The 20,682-nt window shown below is 37.6% G+C and overlaps 2 protein-coding genes across 2 annotated transcripts; one reads left to right on the top strand and one right to left on the bottom strand.

Moving 5' to 3' along the window:
- The first annotated feature begins 531 nt into the window (after window positions 1–531).
- On the top strand, window positions 532–10,889 carry LOC118786536 (tyrosine-protein kinase Blk-like). The gene is made up of 13 exons (XM_036541636.1): window positions 532–558; window positions 2,935–3,037; window positions 3,377–3,413; window positions 3,944–4,037; window positions 4,918–5,016; window positions 5,574–5,677; window positions 6,073–6,222; window positions 6,575–6,727; window positions 7,395–7,574; window positions 8,249–8,325; window positions 9,669–9,819; window positions 10,096–10,227; window positions 10,687–10,889. The coding sequence occupies exons 2-13, from the start codon at window positions 2,936–2,938 to the stop codon at window positions 10,887–10,889; spliced, it is 1,482 nt and encodes a 493-aa protein (XP_036397529.1). The 5' UTR covers window positions 532–558; window position 2,935.
- A 2,047-nt stretch (window positions 10,890–12,936) lies between these two features.
- si:ch73-340m8.2 (tyrosine-protein kinase SRK3) lies at window positions 12,937–19,841 on the bottom strand. Its single transcript, XM_036542745.1, has 9 exons — window positions 19,511–19,841; window positions 17,086–17,207; window positions 16,487–16,647; window positions 16,070–16,229; window positions 15,504–15,656; window positions 15,244–15,299; window positions 14,837–14,990; window positions 14,381–14,512; window positions 12,937–14,268 (listed from the first exon to the last, which is right to left on the bottom strand). Exons 1-9 carry the CDS (start codon window positions 19,804–19,806, stop codon window positions 14,066–14,068), a joined length of 1,437 nt encoding a protein of 478 aa, XP_036398638.1. The 5' UTR covers window positions 19,807–19,841; the 3' UTR covers window positions 12,937–14,065.
- Between the last annotated feature and the right edge of the window lie 841 nt (window positions 19,842–20,682).

Below are 20,682 nucleotides of genomic sequence, written 5' to 3'. Positions count from 1 at the left end.
TTAATTAAATACAAGTTAATTATTAATTAGTTAATTAACTGACTTTTTAGTTGACTCAGTTAAATAAGCACTACAGACTAGTTAAAGAATACTCAGGGGTTTTAAAGTTCAAGCTTTTAGTTTTTCTCTTGCGGGAATAATGGAAATGAAAGAAAAACATTATTTATTTAAGCACATTTATTTTTATTTATTTATATATTACAACTCTATAGATTTCACTTGTGAGAGAGAATGTAATTAAAGTCTTCTTTGAAGTGTCTCCAGAGAGTAATCTTAAAAACACTTGGAAAAGACCAGGGTACTCTTTCTGTAAAAATATTAAACACATAAAAATAACAAATGTTAGCTAGCCTGTCCTTTCCATGTAAAGCATAAAGATGTTCTTACCCTATATATACTGATACAAAATACTTCTGTGCTATATAAATCTTTGGTTTTAAGCAACTTATAATGGATGTATTCTCATCTCTGATTTAGTGCTGCTGAAACCTATGAGAGTCTCCAGAGACTAACCTGTGTTACTGAGAGGGACACTTGCTCACTTGTCTGAAAGCAAAGGTAATCTAATACCTGGAGAACTGGGTATATACACACACATGAACACAGCTTCATGAAGTGTATTTGCCTCTGGTGCTGAATATCTAATTTATACATTATCTCATACTCCATTTTATAATAATTATTATCTGCCTTTATTAAAATAACAAATGGGCATTTATTATATACATTTGTTATACATGGTATACACTATACATACTATACCTAACTCTTGGTGCAGATAAGATTTTAAAATATATCTTAAATAATGTTGCATGTTTACTGAACAGAGAATTAAAATACAAATAATGCTCAAAATGTTTGATGTTCATGCATATTATAGGTGTCCACAATCTGTTTTATTCAAAGATTGCATATGCTAAGTAAATAGAGTCCATAATTGTTTTTGTTCAAAGATTGTATAGATCAATGTGTCTTTCTCATGTGTATATTAATTGGTGCATGATATCATGAGGCAGACATGGTAAAATTTGCAAGGATTAGGGGATTACACCCTTACACATACACACATTGTACCCAAGATGGCCATTTATATACCAATTTAAAAATAAAATAAATATAGTCATATAATATAAACATATTTTTATTTCTTTTTTGATTGACCTAGGGTGAAAGAGAGAGAGTGTGTGTGAGAGAGATATTAAACCACAGTATATGATTTTTACTTAACAAGAACAAAAAGGCAGTGATTCTTTTTCCTAAGACAGAACAATTCACTGTAGATAATTTTGTTCTATTTCTGACATATCTCAAACCTATAATCGATTCAAAGGACGTTCCAGGTGAGATAGGTTGGTCTCTTGTGTTTCCAATACTTGCCCACTCAAAGTGGCATCTATTTCTATAGTGGCAATTAAATTTTACACACTCAGAAAAAAAGAAACTGCAGAACTATAATATTACTTATTGTTGAGATTTATTTTGTCATGCAAACAGTGGAATTAAAACTGACAATTAACACAATGCATTGCTTTATACTAAATACTCTGAGAGTACCGGGAAGCAACAATGACCATAAACATTAGGTATATTAGCATTCTGAAATAGTTCTATAAATATCAAAAATGGCATCAATGTGAATAGTTTATAATTATGTAAACTGTATTATCTACTGTTATTACAACATTGTACATCCTGGCCTAAAAAGCATCAGCTAGGTCTGGAAATGAACCCCTCTCACCTACTAATGCAATGTTAAAACAGGGCTTCTGTTCCTGGCTATGACATAATTTTCTCAGAAAAGGGTTAGATAAATATGGGATTAAATCAAATATTCATAATGAACAATATATAAATACACAAAATATAAATTTTTATTTTATATAGTGTGAATACTATATAAAAATGCCTACATTGAAACACTGTGTGACGGTTTGGAAACAATTGAAAACCAAGAATAAGATGCAAATTGTTGCCTTTGTATGTGTGTTTAAATACAGAGAGAGCACCACAGCACTAAATAAAACCTTTTAAATAAATTTAAAAAAATCTTATTCAGCTCTTCTTCATGAGGTCACACAAGGAAAACTAAAATAATAATAATAATAAAAACACAGCAAACTATAAACAACAAACCATGATGGGGGAAAAATGTTTAAACACTTTGTGTTGTTTTTATTTGTGCTGATAATCATAAACTAGACCATCGGAGACTGTAATTCGGCTATAATAACCCAGATTTGACAATACATTCACAAAGTACCATAGACACAAAATTCCATCTCTGGAGCTCTACATGTGTTACACCAATCATCTGAATTTAGACACTTAAAACTATCACAAAAGAGCTCCCTTTCATATTTCAACTTTGCAGAATATTTCAGTAACATTTTACAGAATTACAGCAATATTGGGTAAATGTGTCGCGTAATTAATGGCGGCCCTTGGACTGTGAATGTTTTGCTGAACTCTTATAAGGTCTTTCTTTTAAAATCTGGTTATGATACAAATTCCGCATCCCATGTACAGTGCTGTCTCTTCATTTCAGAGCCATGGTGAAGCTTGATACAGATTGCACAAAGAATGAATTATTGATCCTAGCATAACAATTTAAAGAACAGATTGTAGTTTTTGTAACTACAGGAGTAAGATTACTATTACATTTAATGAGATTAGCAGTTACACAGTTCCTGTTTTAATTAAGCTTTAAAATAATTCTTTGCTTGTTTCTGTGTTTATTTTTTGCATGTTTTTGTGTTACAAATTTGATATTCCCATTTCTGAAGTTTAAAATGTACAGAAACTGCTAATACAAACAAAACAGGTTTTTTAGTGGCAAGAGGGTGATGTAATTTCAGCCTCAGTCTTCATTATTTAATTTTCTGAAAACTTGACATGCCCTGTACCCACTTTTAAATGTCTTGTTGTTTTGTGAAGAATGGGCTCTGTTTTCAGTGGGTTGAGACCACAAGGCAGCACCAAACAGCATGAAGCAGATGGACCAATAAACAACTCATTCCCTTTGGGTGGACCACCCCCTGTACGTATCTACTGTGACAAATGTCATACTGCACAAAGTATGGAAAGTAATTACTATCTAGAAAGTTCCTTCTCCAATGTGGTAGGGGTATCAGGTAGTGAGAGGAAAAGAACATTAAAGTAACATTAAAGACAGCTGTGTGAGGTTCTTTACTGCAATTACTTCTTTGATGTGTTGAGCAAGCATTATGATAATTTCCTTAAAGAGACGAAGCACCACATAAACTATGGAAAAAGACTTTTGAAAATAAGTCATATAAGATCTTTTATTGTATCCATTTATTGTAGCTCTGCAGGGTGCTGTAGATTGCTTTATGTTTCAATATTTTCATTTTCACAGGAGCCTCAGGAGCACAGACTGGGCCCTCCAGAACCTGGTATTGCCAACAGACATTGTTACTGATTTTTACATGCTACAGGAATGCAGCAGCAATAATAATAATACTTGATGGAGAGAACAAATCAGCACATTTCTGTAATATCTGTCACATATATTTTTGCGCATATTGCTTCTTCATGAGGGCTCTATGTTATTATGCCCCATGATATAATTTGGTTGTGTGGCAGGAATGGCAGGATATGAGTACTGCCATGGGTGTCAGTTTGTTTTGAAAAGTGCTGGGGACAACGACGGGTTTGGCGTGTTTAACTAACTAAAGGCTTTCAAAAAGTGGTGGGGATGAAATGGGCCATGACAAAAAGTGGAGGTGACATGTCCCCGGTGTCCCCAGCATAAATGATGTCTATGAGTACAGCAAAATGATACATTTGGACATTTGAGTAGATAAGCACATCTAGGTATTCAACTGAGCAAAAATAGTTGGGTTGCATAAGCTGAATCATTGTCAGCTCCTATACAAATACATATTTGCTTGTTTAAAATGAAACACATTTTGTTTGATTTCAGAGAAAGACATTGTCCTTGCTCAGTATGATTTCACACCAGTGAACGACCATGACCTCCCTTTTCAGAAAGGGGAAAAACTGAAGATTATTACTGAGTGAGTACGATGTTACTGCAGCTGTCGGATCTCATGTGTCAAACCTGCTCTTGGTGTGTCTATGCAGCAACATGTTAAATTTACACGTCTGCATGTTTTCATGAGTGTCCACAGGGGGCGCTAAATCACAATTATTTTCTTAGGCACTCCAGGCAAAAAAAAAAAAAAAAAAAACGGCATTTAGGTAGTGTTTTTAACTAATGTATTTTAGCTGCACCTGTGCTGAGCAAGTTTCACAGACACACTGCACAAACAAACATGCTAACAGCAGGTTTCACAAGTACTGCACAAAAATGCCATCAGCAGGTGTCACTGGGTCTTTGCACCATTATTTTAGCTCCGATAGTCTAAGTCTAAATTACAGTAACTGTTTCCCCTTGACAACTGGTATCCCAAGAGGCCCAGCTGCATACCACCTGAAGAAACTACAGACATCAGGGAACCACCACGATACACCTACCATTGCACCACAAATACACTCACAGCATTAAAGCAGATTTAAGCTTTGCCATGTTCTGCTGCTTATCAGTGTTGTAATTACAATACAAGCATGGGAGAACTGTAATTACTGTAAGTGCAGGTAACATCCTGATCTTACTTCACCATGCATTCAAAATTAGATTTTTATAATTCCACTACACCTGGCCTCAAAATTCCAGATCATGCCTATTCTATAACATAGTAGCTCATATCCATCTCGCAGCTTTGAGGTTATGTTATCTGTTACTTGTACCCTTGCCTTAACTTTCATAAATTTATGGTTGTTGTTAGTAGTTTGATCTGCTGTTTTTTTCTGGGTTTGTTTCTAAACTATCTGAAATGTCCTCCGAAGTGTTTAAGAGAGACATTGTTGGTGATCATGTCCTTCCCTCTTTTGAAGTCAAGGGGGTTGGTGGTTGGCTAAGTCATTAGCCACAGGAAAAGAGGGATATATTCCACCCACATACGTAGCCAGACTGGACACACTAGAGGCGGAGAGGTGAGTGCACATTTATAATGCCCACTGTAGATGCTTCATCTGTTTTACTGTATACTGCCTTTGAAAAGTGCACAGAGTATTTTGTGATCTCAACAGTGTCCTAAATTGTGTTGACTTTTCAAAGAATAGAAATGTGGAATATACATTTTTTCAACAATATTTGCCAATATGTCACTTGTGCAGACATAGCACGTTGATATGGTAGTATACTTGGCATCCCTTTTCTAGTCAGGTTGTTATGCTCACACTCACTCATCTGAGACTATTGTTAGCGTAGTCTGACACTGTTGTTCAATCAACTTGAATGGATACTTATGTTCTCTTGTACTGGAAGTTGCTCTGTATAAGAGCGTCTGCTAAATGAATGTAATGTAATGAATGTAATATAAATCCATTAGGGTGTTTGTATAATAAAGCACCAGGAGTTCTTGCAATGAAGGTGTGTGCCTTGTTGATGGGGTTTTCTCCAGGAAGTTTGAGGGTTAATTCCACACATTCTCTGTGGTCTCTTTACTGTAAATGGCTGATTCCAGAAAATCTTTCTTGTTTTCTTTTAGATGGTTCTTCAAGAATCTGAGCCGCAGAGATACCGAGCGTCTGCTTCTAGCCCCGGGGAACAAAGCTGGAGCCTTCCTGATCCGGGAGAGTGAAACCAGCAAAGGTCAGTTTACCTCCAGCAAGGCTGTGTCTAAGCTCTGTGTACCAGCAACTGTACTGTACCCTTCTTGTGCCAACATGAGAGAGAGGGGAAGGTAACAAACAGACAGCCTTTATATTACATTACACTCATTTAGCAGACACTCTTATCCAGAGCGACTTCAGAACAGAACTGAAGTGTATCCATTCAAGTTGAACAACAGTATCAGACCAGTTATTGTGCGAAAAACACTATTCAAGCCCTACCGCAAGTTAACCTGTGAAACCTGACTAGACAAGGGAAGCCAAGTACACTACCATACATCAGTCACTAGATCTTATTATCATTATGTAAAACACTAGGTTCTCTGAGCTAAGCCTGTTGTGAACCTGACTGCGGCAAAATGACTTCTGTTGCAGGGGCGTTCTCTTTGTCCATCAGAGATGAGGTGCCGAAGCATGGAGACGTAGTAAAACACTATAAAATCCGCTCCCTGGACTCTGGCGGCTTCTACATCTCTCCAAAGATCAGCTTCTCCTCCCTGCAGGAGCTGGTGAAGCACTACTCCAGTGAGTAGGACAGGCTGGTAATACAAGTGTCCACTATCTTTCAAAGCAAATTTACTACGACATAAAGACAAGCTGGGTTACACATACTAGCCATGGGAAACTATCAAGTACAGCATTTCATGCAGAACAAAACAGTAACGACAGAACAGAGACTGACTCACAGTTACACTGAGCTTGTAGCTTTAGTTGATTCAACCACTTAATCATCACAGTTAGAAAGCACCAATGCCCTCCCAAATGTAACCCATGGCCTGGGCAGAACTAACAGCAACAGTGTGAGCAGTAAATAGCTAAAAGTCTGAGCAGTGAGGTGTTTAGAATCCTGTGTGTGGCTCCTGTTCCATCCCTCCAGGGAAAGCGGATGGGCTGTGTCAGAGACTCACCATCCCATGCAAGGCGCTCAACCCTCAGTACCCGTGGATGCAGGACACCTGGGAGATTCCTCGTGAAACGCTGAAGATGGTGAAGAAACTTGGTGCAGGACAGTTTGGAGAAGTGTGGATGGGTGAGAGACACCTGTTATTATTATTAGCATTCTTCTTCTTCTTATAATTGATATTATCATTACTGTTATTATTAGTGATAGTAGTAGTAGTAATAGTAGAAGTAATTGTAGTGGTAGTAATGTTCACAGATTAAGTTTGGCATGTAAACCATTTTCTCCAGTTGGATATTTAGCTGGGACAGTTTGGTGATCTAGTGAACAACCGAACAGCCTTCCTGTGACTCAGAACTTCTGGATATGCATCCAGTTCTGTAATCACTACACCAAACAGACCTCATATATTACCAAAAACATCCTCATTGGCACATTCACTACTTCAAGATGTTTTAGTTTATTGATGACAAAGGAAATTTGTTAGACTTAAGAGTATGGTTTTATTACAGAGATTGTTTTTAAATGGCACTATAAAAAAAAACAAAGATTGATTGATTGTATTCTCAGAGTTTGCAACAATATACAGTGCATCAGTTGAGTTGTTGACAGCTATGTGATCCTGGAGACAGATTTCACAGGATTTATGGAAGCCACTCATCTTGTCGGTGCCCCATACAGCATTTGATGCCACAGATACCTACACACTTCACCTGGCTGTGATTCGCCTGACTTTTCTGCAGATGTTATATCATTGAATTCAGCTGTAATTTCACTCTATTGTTTGTTTGCACAGGCTACTATAAGAGCACCCAGAAAGTGGCCATTAAGACCCTGAAGCAGGGCAGCATGGAGCCAGAGGCCTTCCTGCAGGAGGCCAACCTGATGAAGCAGCTACAGCATGACAGGCTAGTTCGTCTCTACGCCGTCGTCACAAAGGAGCCCATCCTCATCGTCACTGAGTTTATGACTAATGGTGAGTTGCATTCTGGGATTTGCAGTAATTCAGCAATGCCACTAGAACAGTTGTCCTTGATTAAGGTTTGCAGCATGAATGTTTGTCTCTTTGCAGGTTTTATTGGTTTTCTTCTTGTCTTCCTATCTAAGAGCATATGCAAATAAAAGAAAGCTAATAAGTATGTTCATGTGTGCATATAAATAGATTGAAATTATGCTCTTTATCAGATGCGTATGACACATGCACTGATCAAGTAAAACTTATAACATGTGAGCATCTATGTCATCGCGTACATAGCTTTCATGTCTTGAAGATCATTTCTATTATGTCTCCTACTGTCAGTGGGGATGATCACTGCTGATTTCAGCATTGTTTTTAATAACAATATAGCATGTTACATAAATCTCCATACTATTCTGACTCTTAAATATTATTTAAGACATTGTTTATATCCACCTGTAGGGTAGCCAACATGGATTAAAATGTCATGTTTATGTCACAATCAAAACCAACTTAACCAACCAACTGGCTGAAATAGCATGGAAGTGTTACACTTAATGTGTAATGCAGAGGATCACTGATATTCCTTGTGCTGTTCATGGAAGCCTCTGCGTGTGTGTATGTACGTGTGTATGTGCGTGTGTGTCTGTGTGTGTGTGTGTGTGCATGTGTGTATTTTTTCTCATCTGCAGGGAGTCTGCTCGACTTCCTGAAGACAGATGAAGGAAACCGCCTCACACTTCCTAAGCTGATTGACATGTCAGCACAGGTCAGGAAAATGATTTCTCTGAGAAGCACATGATCATTTTAACACACTGAAAAATCAAGCTGAATAATTCTTTGGAAACTTATACTAAGTTTGAAATATAATAACAATAATGTGTAGAATGTGTAAAGGGTTAAATAAGCACTGGAAGGCACTGTTGAAAGATAGTAATTATTTGCCATCCATTTTGTATTTAGTGATAAAATCTCAATTTCTGATTGTAGACCCCAGTGATAATATTTCTGAGGCAAATCTATTCATAGTAATGTTTTTTTTTTTTTAAAACTGAATTTGTGACAGTGGCCCAGAAATGAAAATAAGCAGTTTTTACCCTTTCCATTGTCCATAATTTTTCATTCTGCTCAATGAAGACAAAAATGTATAAATACAAATCAAATAACACTAAACATTACATAATATTGTATTAATGATTATATTGTACTTTATTGTATTATATTCAATTTTGTGTTTACAATTGGTTTCCCTCCTACTAAAATAGAGAAATGCACATGGCTGATTTCATTGTGTTCTCAAGAGATAATCATGTCACAAATTAAATGAATATAAATAAACGACAGAGATATTTTGGTTACTTAGCAATCACACACGTCATGAAAGAAAACTAAAGTATCTAACTTTGGAAAAAGTGTCAATGCTGTCATTACAATTCATGTTCCGTTGTATATGTGTATACATCCTCATTCTCAAACCGTACCCTCTATCACTTATTAACATCCGGACAGGATATGATGTACTTTCTGCCGTTTTCCACACCTCTGAGACACATGCATGTTATTTCCTGAGACAGTGCGCATCCTGTTGAAACCACTTCACAGAGGGAACGCCATCAAGCTGAGCAAAATGCTCTGGTGGTGGATGTGAGTGGTCTCAATGAGCAGATCTGCTCTAAAAATATGATCTAGCCACAAGGCAGCTCCTACGGTTTTCTCACTGATGTAAGAGGTGCTGCACGGTACATTTTTTGCTGCAAAACGCTGAATGCATTTCTAAGCTTAGAATGTATTTCACATGTTTTTTTAACACAACATAAATTCTCAATATCATAAAACCCACATTTTTTCTGCTCACAGTTTGAAGCACCGGCCTGAATATTGAATCGCAGCTCTTACGTTTGCTCCATCTGTTATGATTTATGTGAGGAAAATATTGTTGAAAGACAAGGCTAATTGTAGGAAAGCTGGTGGTCATGGGTTTTACAGATTTCTGCACTGAAGACGGCACACATGTGTAAACCGATGAGCCCATGTACTGTCCTTTCTGTGCTGGACATGATCCAGCATGTACTCATGATCAGAGTAATCTTGTGAATGTTTCCCACACCACAGATTGCAGAGGGAATGGCCTACATTGAGAGACTAAACTACATCCACCGGGATCTGCGGGCAGCCAACATCCTAGTGTCCGAATCATTGCACTGCAAGATTGCTGACTTTGGATTGGCCAGAGTCATAGAGACTGAGTACACAGCACAGGAAGGTATGGCATGACTGAATACAGTAGTACAGAAATGGCTAGTTTCCTCTTTCAGAATATTTATTCTAGTAAACTCATGTTTTCATCTAGTCTTTTGCCTACAGTTCTTGACAGGCACTATTTCCATTGATGAAAAAACTCCTGTTATGAAGCTGAGATGTTAAAATGGTTTTGTGTGGGTTCAAGACAACTTATAGAGACATTTAGTCACTGGGTCCTTTAGCTCTTTTTTTTACTCATTTTCTCAGCATGGTCTTTTTGTGCCATTACTCTGTTCAGGTGCAAAGTTTCCCATCAAATGGACGGCACCGGAGGCAATCAACTATGGCACGTTCAGCATCAAGTCTGATGTGTGGTCTTTTGGCATTCTCCTCACAGAGGTTGTGACGTACGGGAGAGTACCTTATCCAGGTAATGTGAGCAAAACAAATTTTCTGTCAGGAACACTTTCCGTGTCATCTCCATCTTCAATTAATCAAATATTATGAACAGCTAATTATTTTATTTTAACTCCCGGGCAGCTTGGTAAGGGAAGTGAACTTGCAGGTTCAAATCCCAGGTAGGGCACAGCCACTTATCCTGCAGCCCTTCAGGGAATGAATCCCTCGAAAAAGACCCCCTGGTTAACAAACAAAATAAATAAATCAATGAGTGATGTGACATAGCGCCTCTGGCATAGTGTTAAGAAGCAGAGCTTGTGCTGGGGCACTGCTATTGTACCCCTGGGCAAGGTACTTAACCCACAATTGCCTCAGTAAATATCCAGCTGTATAAATGGATAAAAATGTAACCTATCTCGCTCTGGATAAGAGCGCCTGCTAAATGACAATAATGTAATGGAATATGATGTTGTCCCTATTGTGACTGCAGGTATGACAAACCCTGAGGTCATTAGAAACCTGGACAGGCGCTATCGGATGCCATGTCCAGAGCACTGTCCCGCAGAGCTGTATGACCTGATGATGTCCTGTTGGAGGGAGTACCCGGAGGAGAGGCCCACCTTTGAGCACCTGCAGTACACCCTGGAGGACTTTTTCATCGCCACAGAGCGGCAGTACGAGGCACACCCCTGATCATGAACACCTGGCCCCGCTGGTGTCACCATGGTGACGGGTACCTGATTCTACCATTCTACCGCTTATAATTCAGCATTGGTTGCGTTATGACAAGGACGTTGTCACACATATGAAATGGGAATTCATAATTTAAAAAAATTATGTTGGGAAAAAATACTGGGATGTGCCTCCCTTTTGCATGTTTACGAATTTAAACATTACTCCAATGTACTTGTGGGAAGGTGGGGCTGTAATTAAGTAGAATTAGACCATATTATAAAGCGTGTCTATTCCGAGATGTAAGAAAGTGCTGTTTAGTGGAACGGGAGCAGCAACATCAGTTTCTGTTTCTAAGTCAAATAACATATTTTCTTGTCATTTCGGTTTTCCTGACTGAACTTCATTATGTGGGGTCTGATCCTGCATGGCCCCTGGTTCTCACAGGGAATGATATGTGGACATTGCATGACATTGCAATGATATTGCATTTTTAAGGCTGTCATTTGATATTTATTTTTACAGCTCCAGCACAATGTGATCTTTTCCATATTGCTGTCCTTTAGCATGTGGTGCTCTTCCGCTTAAACGGTCAACATTTTAACCTTTAACTCTTTCAGATTGGTCAGTTATATTATTATATTCATTGTCATTCCATTTAAAATGTATATTCATTTTACTTTTTTGTTTTATTTGTTTTATTGTATTCATTGAAATTATTGAAAATAATATTCTATTGAAGATTTGATATTCCTATTGTAATAAAGCTCTTATGCATTTCAAATATGTTTCCCAAAAGTGATTTGAACCAAAGCAATGTCACTTCATGAACATCATCACTGCCACATCTTAAGACAGGTGTGATATGTACAGACAGGTGTGATATGTACAGACAGGTGTGATATGTACAGACAGGTGTGTTGGTGAGCCTGGCAACTTCCACTCTCACATCTCTATAGTCACTCTTGGTTGCCATGATTTCTGCATTAACATGACCTCCAGAGTCAGAAATCACTCTTATCCCCCAATAAAATCAATGAATAGTAATGACAGACTGTTTGGTTTCTAAAATTATAGTTCCAGAGAAAATGTTTTAAGACAGAATCACTTTTAAAAGCTTATTTTGACCTTTAATGTCCTAATTTCACAGTATATAGCTTTGAAATCAACTATGTTCAAATGCTTTATGGATTGATTGATTGATTGACATTTTTTAACCCTTTGTCTTTCAATTTCTAGTGATTGCTAATTGTACCACTTTAGGCTCACCTCACTGTGACAATCTCTTGGAAAGCTAGGAAAGCGAGGTGAATACAATGATTCCCCCCTCACACTAATGTGACTTAATTGCACTACAAGTCCCACAGTGCACTGCAGTAAAGAGGGCATTAATTGGAGAATTGGTACTGCCTCACAGATGTCATCAAAACCAGCTTGCAGGCATCCAATAAGTTACAGGGTACTGAGAGCGGTGAAAATTGGAAGCTCCCCATCCCATCCCTGTCCCCGCTGGAAAAAAAGCCAATTTATTCCACTGCTGTGGCCTCCTGTCGTTGTTAGCAACTAACATGACCATAGTGTGACTGCAAAATGCAATCAATTGCAATTTGCTGCACCATACAAGTCCTCAGTTTTGTATCTCATCTAAAAGATGGCACCACATACAGCATTGTGCCATCACTGCAATACATTTTGTATCTTTCTAACTTTTTCTAATCTTACATCATGTCTGCAATACCATCTATGCATGTATACAGTTACAACGGCACACAAAACACCTTTGTGACAGCAACACCATCAATTAACCATACTGAGGTTAATTTAACATTTTAATTGACCCAAATATGAAGCCACTAATGCAGAGACATATTTTTCATATATATTTTCATTTATTTGAATGAATAAATTCTTTTTTCACATTTTTCAAATTCCTACCAACTCCTACAATCTCCGGCAGGGAAAGGTGGAACACTCACCTCTCAACACGACAAAAGGTTTGTATAAACATTTTAGCTGGTCATCAAAAACAGGTAATATTAATATTATAATAACATAGGTTAATATAATAATAATAACATAGGTTACATTAAAATAGCATCTTTCAAGGACCTGAAAGTGCTTTACAATGAAGTTGAGGATGACTCACCCCAACCTCCACCTGTGTGTAGCCCCTACCTATGTGATGCATGGCAGATATTTTGCACCAAATCACCACATATCAGAAGAGGTAGAGAGAGGGAATTGTTTAGCCAGTTAAACTGGGGAATCATTAGATGGCCATATTAAAAAAATGGCCATAGTGGGAATTTAGCCGGGACACAGTGGAACCCTCTAGTCTCAGACATAAGACATGAAATATTACTACAAATGTCATTTACCGGAATAGTATCAGCTCAAGCTAATTGACATTCAAAAATGCATTTTTAAGAATTATGTTCTCATAGAATAAGTTAGTTAGCTCACTCCAAATAAAATGTGCCCCTAAAGACTCTAGCTATCTGGCTATTGTGACTAACTATGCACATTGTAACAAATAAATAAGGCACAGAACACAGAAATGATTATTATGACCAGAGTCCCTCCTGCTGAGTGCATACATATGGAATTTATGAATATAAAACATTCAGAAACACTCTTTTAGCTAAATAGTAGATCTGTACTGAGGTTAATAACAGACTTATGAAGTGCAATACTTAGTTCAAACTAGCTAGCTACATAACTGAAGAAATGCAATTAATGCTGCTTTATGTACAATCATAGCCCAGGCTATATGTGGTATGTTCAGTTTTTAGGATTTGATTACATCTCCTAATTTTTCAGTGGTGCTTACAGTGTCTCTAAAGTGATCTCTAAGTAATGCCCTTTCAGTAATATTAACAATATTAATTAATTATATTATTAATCATTAATATTTTCTATATTTTAATATTTAATATTCATGACATTTCATGCATAGGCATCCACTGATGCCTTGTTCACTGGTGTTGGCCCCCTGTCAAGTCACATCTACACTGGAAACACCAGGGATAAGCAGCATCTACAATTTCTGTTCACATTTGGAATCTCCGTAGTACACTGATGTGAATTACTCACAAGTCATGGCAAAATATGTAAGATGTTCTTGTGGTAAGTTTGATGTAATGAGAAAAATTTTCTGTAATAATTTCCCGGGGAAAATGTATGTCCTTCTCCTTGCTTCACGTTGCTGGTGCACCATCCACCTCGGGTTCTTGGACCAGAGTGAGCAGCCGCTCCTGCAGGTTGAGGAAGGCTGGTCTCTCCAGGGGGTCTGACTTCCAGCACAGCAGCATGATGTCGTACACTGACTGGGGGCAGTCGGCGGGCTTAGGCATGCGGTAACCTCGCAGCACCGCGTTTATGCACGACGCCTTTTCTTTACCTGTCGGGTGACACACGGCAGTTACGGCGTGACATTTAGGGCAGCCGTGCAGGGGAATGTTTAATGTAATGAGGCCTAATCAGTAATGCTGAATTATGATGAGTCACCTTACCTGAATATGGTTCCTCTCCGTAAGTCATAATCTCACCGAGCAGGATTCCAAATGACCAGATGTCACACTTCGTGGTGTACTTCTCTCCTTTGAAGATTTCCGGAGCCATCCATTTTACCGGAATCTTCTCCCCTTGGGAAGAACACGTTCATTGCCGTTTGCCAAAATTGTCACAAATTTATGTTAAGAAAAATTTAGTGTTAGAAAATCTTTTTGATATGGTTTCAATTGTTTTACAGTTTTGCTCATATTTTATTTGGGATGATTGTAGTGCAACCTATGGTGAAACAGGTTTAGTGAGATTTTCCCATGTCTGTTTTTTATTTATTAACACTATAGCCAACAAATACATCAGTTTAAGGCAAGGTTGTGAAGGACAGATTTACTGGCACATTTTTCCCTGCATTTTGCACAGAAAAGAAAATATCAGAAAATAAAAAGGATCATACTCCTTACCCATGTCAGATTTCTGTTCTTCTGAAAAGGTGTTCTGTGCTAGGCCAAAGTCGGCTATCTTACAGGACTGCATATCTGTGAGGAGAATGTTATCCGCCCTTAGGTCTCTGTGGACAATACCTTTAGTTTCCAGATATGCCATTCCCTCTGTGATCTGCGAAGGAAAACATGCGTTAAGTGATGCACAACAATTCCTCATATCCTTTCTTTGTGCATATACAGTAGATCTATGTTGAGGCTTATAACAGATAGCATCAAGTGCAATACTCAGTTACAACTAGCTAGCTAAATAATCTAAGAGTTGTGCTTAATGCAATGATCTGGAAGGGACAACATGCATTCATTAATACACAATTCACCTGAACACATTTGTTTAAAAAAAAATCACCTGTATTATTAAAACATACCTGAATGGCAAAGTCCATTAGGAGGGAGAACTCAATATCCTTCGCCTGTTTATGGTCTGAAGAAATATAGAAATTCATTTTGAAATATTGTAATTCATAGAAGCTATTTTCACTATTTTCACAAAAGTAAACACTTTTCCAAACAGTGACTCATCATAACAGAATTTGAATTTTTGTGTATTGACTATTATGGTAATATATTAATGTAAGATATAAAATAAGATATAAGTTATTATAAATTATGGAAGAGGTGGCATTACTTCTGAGGAATCTTTTCAGGCTGCCGTTCTTCATGAGTTCAGTGACGATGCAGAATGGCTCGTTATTGGTGCACACAGCACAAAGCTTCAGCAAGCGCTTATGATTCAGTTTCTTCATAATCTCAATCTCATTCAGAATGTCTGAATTCATCACTGCAAAACATGAGGCCATATCAACAAGCCACAACCTGGATTCAGTCTAATCTCATTACAACTGGGCCACAACATACAAATCACAAAATTCATAAAGTAATGATTAATTTATTTTTGACCATTTCATAATCCTCTTAACTCATAATGCAAATGTGACAAGGACATAGAAATATTTTTCAGGATTCAGATTTAACAATATTGAAGGAAGAGGCAAAACAGACCCAAATCTCCCAAGGCTAGGTGAAAACATCACCATACCAAAGACAAACACAACAACCACAATAACTTTCACAATTAACCACAGAGATACACAAAAGCCTTGTTTCTAGATGGAATTTGCTGAGTAAATATAATTTAATTCAGGGCAGATAGTTCCTGCAGTGATGGCCCTCTCCCCGCAGGTGACCTCTTACCCTTGAATTCCTTAATGGCCACCTCTGTGGTGCCATTCCATAACCCCCGCCACACCTCTCCAAACTCTCCACTGCCCAGCTTCTCCACCTTCTGCAAAGAGCTCCTCTCCACTTCCCACGGGTCCTCATAGCTCAGTGTGGGCAGAGATGGCTGTTCCAGCTGGAAGACATTTTAAAAATGCAAAACTGGGCATTTAATAAACATTTCACTACTTGCACACAACTAAAAACTAAACAGCTTTGTACAACACATGCAACTTTAAAAGACCACGTTTTGAATATAACCGGTGAAAGTTGAGAAAGATAAAAAAAAAAAAAAGCAGCAAGAATTTTTAAGAAACATCCTATGTGAACGTTAAATATTCAAGTAGGATGTTAAGCGAAACTGCAATCATTTTGCCATCAGTTCTCCCTTGCCTTAACACACGGTTTCTCCAGTTTCACACAAAGACCGTCTGCATCCTTGGCATATGACTCCACCAACTCTGTGAGAGTCTGGAACTTCTTGCGTAATACGAGGTAGAACAATCCATCAGCTTCCAGAATTTTATAATGTCTCGCAAACTCTCCATGCCTGACTGCAAAGAAAAAGCATAAGTAATCATATAAACTATTATTTTTAGGTTAAAAAAAGTTTTTTTTTTTTTTCAAGTCAAAGAGATCATCCAGAGAAAATGAAGAGACAACTTTCAGCATATTACTATTACTGTAATTAATTATATTACTGTAGTTAAAACCGTAATTTTCATTTTACTATAGATTTATTTACTTTAATAATTCAACATTTGATTATAGTCAGACTGATGTTTACTAATTTCATCATCTGAAGTGACTGCTCAGTCAAACAGTGGAAACATGTTATGGCAATATGCAATATCATCTTAATCTGTAAATCTGTAAGGACATGCATAATACTGAACTAATGGACAAGGTAAGAGTTATATGTTAAGTTCAGTCCAGCCGAACAGCACATATTTGCTTGTGAATCAATACTGAAGGGAGAGGATGTCCCTTACTGGACAGATAGTGGTGCTGGTTCACTTCACTCTTCCACACAAGGAATGCCCCATCACCATTCTCTGATCTGAGCAGACATCTTTTGGCTTCCATACGCTTGGAAATGCTATCAAAGTACCATCTGATAAAAAATAATAAGAATAACATTATCAAATGTATAGATTGATGTATCATGTCATCTTTTTATTCTGTACTACGCATTCATCCTTACATAGCTAAAATGTAGTGTTGATGTTCATTCCAGCTATGAACCACCTTATTCAGATAACAACTAACAATGGTCCTGATTGAAGTAATGAAGACTCCCTTCCAGGCCCTAAGAATAAGAACAGTACTGAGTTTGACAAAGATAGTTTGCAGTAACAGCTGGAGTGTGAGGGAAACTATGGATGCTCAAGACCACTGAATTAGTGTGAAGTGAATTAATGCAGAGATTACTGTCAATACAATTCAAACATACAGTACCAACCAAAAGTTTAGACGCACTTTTACTATGAATTAACACAAATGGAATTATGCAGTGTTAAACAAAACTCTTAAAATCTTATATTTTAGAGTAGCCAAAAGAGAAAAAAAATGTTAAGCTTTTAGGCATAAGATTTTAGATCAAAATGTCTTCGAATGCATGTTTCCCATTATCTTAGTCAGGTGTGTCCAAACTTTTGACTGGTACCGTAGATGTAGTGATAAAACAAACAACACAATTAAAATTGAGCATAACATAATAATAAAAAAGCCTACAGCAGACTTTAATTAATGACATTGTTTAAATCAGATATGAAATGATCAGATATTGCAAAGAAGAATACAGGTACAAGTGTAGCATATTACACATGATGAAAAAAGTACTTCGCTGTCATAGAAGAATATTGCCTGCACTGTAAATTTGTGATATATTCTGCTAGCATAACAATGATAGTAATGTATTACTTTGATAAGCACTGCACCATCATTACATTACCCTTACCATAAAAATTTCATCACCTAACAAGTGATAATGATCAGTCTTATCACTCCTTCACTTTACCACGAAAAGCATCTTCCATCTTGTAGTACTAGGTTGGTTGTGGGAAGCTTATGTTATGTACTTCAGGGTGCACATGGGTAGCAGCCTGTTATGCTGTACATCCTCTGCTGCATAATACGTCTAATTTTATGTATGGAATGATATATTGGGAATGAGAAACTGGATAATTATTTATCATAAAATAGGTTGGTTGTTGTAGATAAATTATTTTTATTGCTATGTTATTATTGTTGTTAATGTTCCATATATGGCTCAAGGAAGAGACACTGTGTCAGTGCCTGAGGCATGACTCACACTTTCCTGACTGGCAACTCTCAAGGAAAACATAAAAAATGGCATAAAAAAATCATTCCATTCATACCACAGTCCTGTAGTCATTGACACCACACTGTACCGCACTGCAATGCTTTGTATGATCCTGTACTGTGCTCTACTGTGTTGTGTTATGCTATACTATATTATACTACACTCCACTACTCATGAACAGAATGTGTTCGTGTTTGCTTGCTTGTCCTCTTGACATATTATATGAATTAGTCTATTGCCACAACTAATGCTACTATTAATGTAATTGCTGCTAGCACTGACATTACTAATGCCTTTATTCCTACTCCTACTGGTACAGCTATTACTTTTACTACTACCACTATTACTATTGCTACTATTACTACTGCTAATACTACTGATACTCATGCTGCTGCTACCACTCCTTTTAGTAATATTAATGATGATATAGAAAATGTGAAAAGACCGTTTTAAAAAGTTTCCATTATTTTAAGATTCCATGAAACCGTTGATGGTAACAATGATCATGCGGATGTCACAGAATACTGCACATATTCCATATTCCTCCTAGCACCCTAGCACCTTGTATAACTTTAAGTGAAAGGTAAAAATAACAAAACACATGGAAGTTCATTATACAAAGTCAGAGTGAGTGTCATTTCCGTCCCCATGTGTTGGTAATGTTACAATATAGCATGGATTACAGCTTCTGAGGCTTTTGTCTGAGCCTTTTCTTGAGAGGTTTGTCTATGCATAAATGTGTGGGTTACAGTTGCTCAAAGGAATAATTAAGGTTTACATTTACATTTTACATTTACATTACAAGGTATTGATTATATGTCTTTTGTCTTGTTACCTGAACAAAAAGTCCAAAAGCAAATGGTTCAAGTAAGGTGGTAAACATTCATAAATGGCATTTTCTCATAAATGGTGAAATACATGACTTTGAGTCACTCCTTGTTTTTTATAGACTGTACAAAATGCAGCCTCTATTCCTCACACTGAACAGAGACAGAAGCAAGTTCTCAGACTCCTACTTACAATGATACCAATACTACTACTACTACAGCTACAAGTCCTCACTGTAAGTAATGGTGAAAATACAAACTTACGGCTGAGCTTCCAGGCTGCACGCCGGCTTGACAAACTGCCTAGGTACATATCCTCTTTCCTCAGTGATTCCTTTAGTTCGGTCTCTGCCCACTGTCTGCTTCCTCACATAAAGCCAGTGCTCTGTCTCCTCCAGAACCTCCAGCAAATCGCCCCGCTGCAGCTTCAGGTCTTTAACAGTGCGGGGCATGTATTCATACAGGGACGTGAAGGCCTTCTTGGGGTCGTACAGCTCCTCTTTCCCTTTCCTGAGCCATAGCGCATTCAGGGTTTTCTCACAGCAAACAGTATTCCCCATCTGTGTTGACCATGCCAGCGCCAGATGCTACTGCCACTCTGAATACAGGACATACCTCACCTGATGCCGTACCTCACGCCTTTCTCTCTGCGGCAGGGGCAGGACAGGTTTGCCTTGTTTCCTGGAGGAGAAAGGCTGCATTCCATGACGAAGCATAAAACAAAGACAATAGCGTCTGTGTGTTGTTCTTACAGCTGGATGGTTTGATACAGTTTAAGCCATGAGAGAGATCGAGCGGTTTTCTCAGGTGCCTCTATAGTTTTTGGTGATCTTCGGTCAGGTAACATTGGCCAGGCACTCCTTAGTAAGACTGCAAAGAATCAGAATCACCTCACCAAGGTTTTTACAAGCTGAAATGAGTCATCACAACGGTTTTGGTCCTTTGTTATCCAGAGAGAATTTGGGGAGTCAGATTCCCATTGACTCAGTCAAGCCTAATTGAATTTGAATAGAAGGAAATGTGTTTGGAGGGCAGGGTGGAGGAGTATCAGTGGACCACATGTGTACTTCCTCCTGCCTCCCTCCCCTTATATTCACATTGGTACAGTGGTACTGTAAAACAGCATTTATTCACTTTTTTAAAGGCACACTCTTAAAATGTTCATCAGTTTACAGTATTAAATAAGTTAATATCTCCTCACTGTGGAATCTTGCAATCCATCCACATTCTTGAAAGTTTCAGCAAAGAATATATATTTGTTCAACAGAGATCCCTCACAGAGCGTTTTATTGCTTTTATTTAAGAAATAAAACAGTCTGTGAAATCATTAATAACCACCATATCATAGTTGAGACATGTAAAATGATGTATTTTAAATTCTTTTAAATTAATATTTAGAAATTACTGCAATATTTAAAGATTTCATCACATCAATG

The sequence above is a fragment of the Megalops cyprinoides genome, chromosome 12, assembly GCF_013368585.1.
Source record: "Megalops cyprinoides isolate fMegCyp1 chromosome 12, fMegCyp1.pri, whole genome shotgun sequence".
Classification (NCBI taxonomy): Eukaryota; Metazoa; Chordata; class Actinopteri; order Elopiformes; family Megalopidae; genus Megalops; species Megalops cyprinoides.
This window is presented reverse-complemented; position numbering and strand designations above follow the sequence as displayed.

Excerpts from the sequence above, each read along its gene's own strand:
- LOC118786536 (XM_036541636.1), top strand. The coding sequence starts at position 2,936 with ATGGGCTCTGTTTTCAGTGGGTTGAGACCACAAGGCAGCACCAAACAG. Across the intron at positions 3,414-3,943 it reads ACTGGGCCCTCCAGAACCTG|AGAAAGACATTGTCCTTGCT; the intron begins GTATTGCCAACA and ends GTTTGATTTCAG. Across the intron at positions 5,017-5,573 it reads GACACACTAGAGGCGGAGAG|ATGGTTCTTCAAGAATCTGA; the intron begins GTGAGTGCACAT and ends GTTTTCTTTTAG.
- si:ch73-340m8.2 (XM_036542745.1), bottom strand. The coding sequence starts at position 19,806 with ATGGGGAATACTGTTTGCTGTGAGAAAACCCTGAATGCGCTATGGCTC. Across the intron at positions 14,991-15,243 it reads TAATGGACTTTGCCATTCAG|ATCACAGAGGGAATGGCATA; the intron begins GTATGTTTTAAT and ends TTTCCTTCGCAG. Across the intron at positions 14,513-14,836 it reads AGAACAGAAATCTGACATGG|GGGAGAAGATTCCGGTAAAA; the intron begins GTAAGGAGTATG and ends GTTCTTCCCAAG.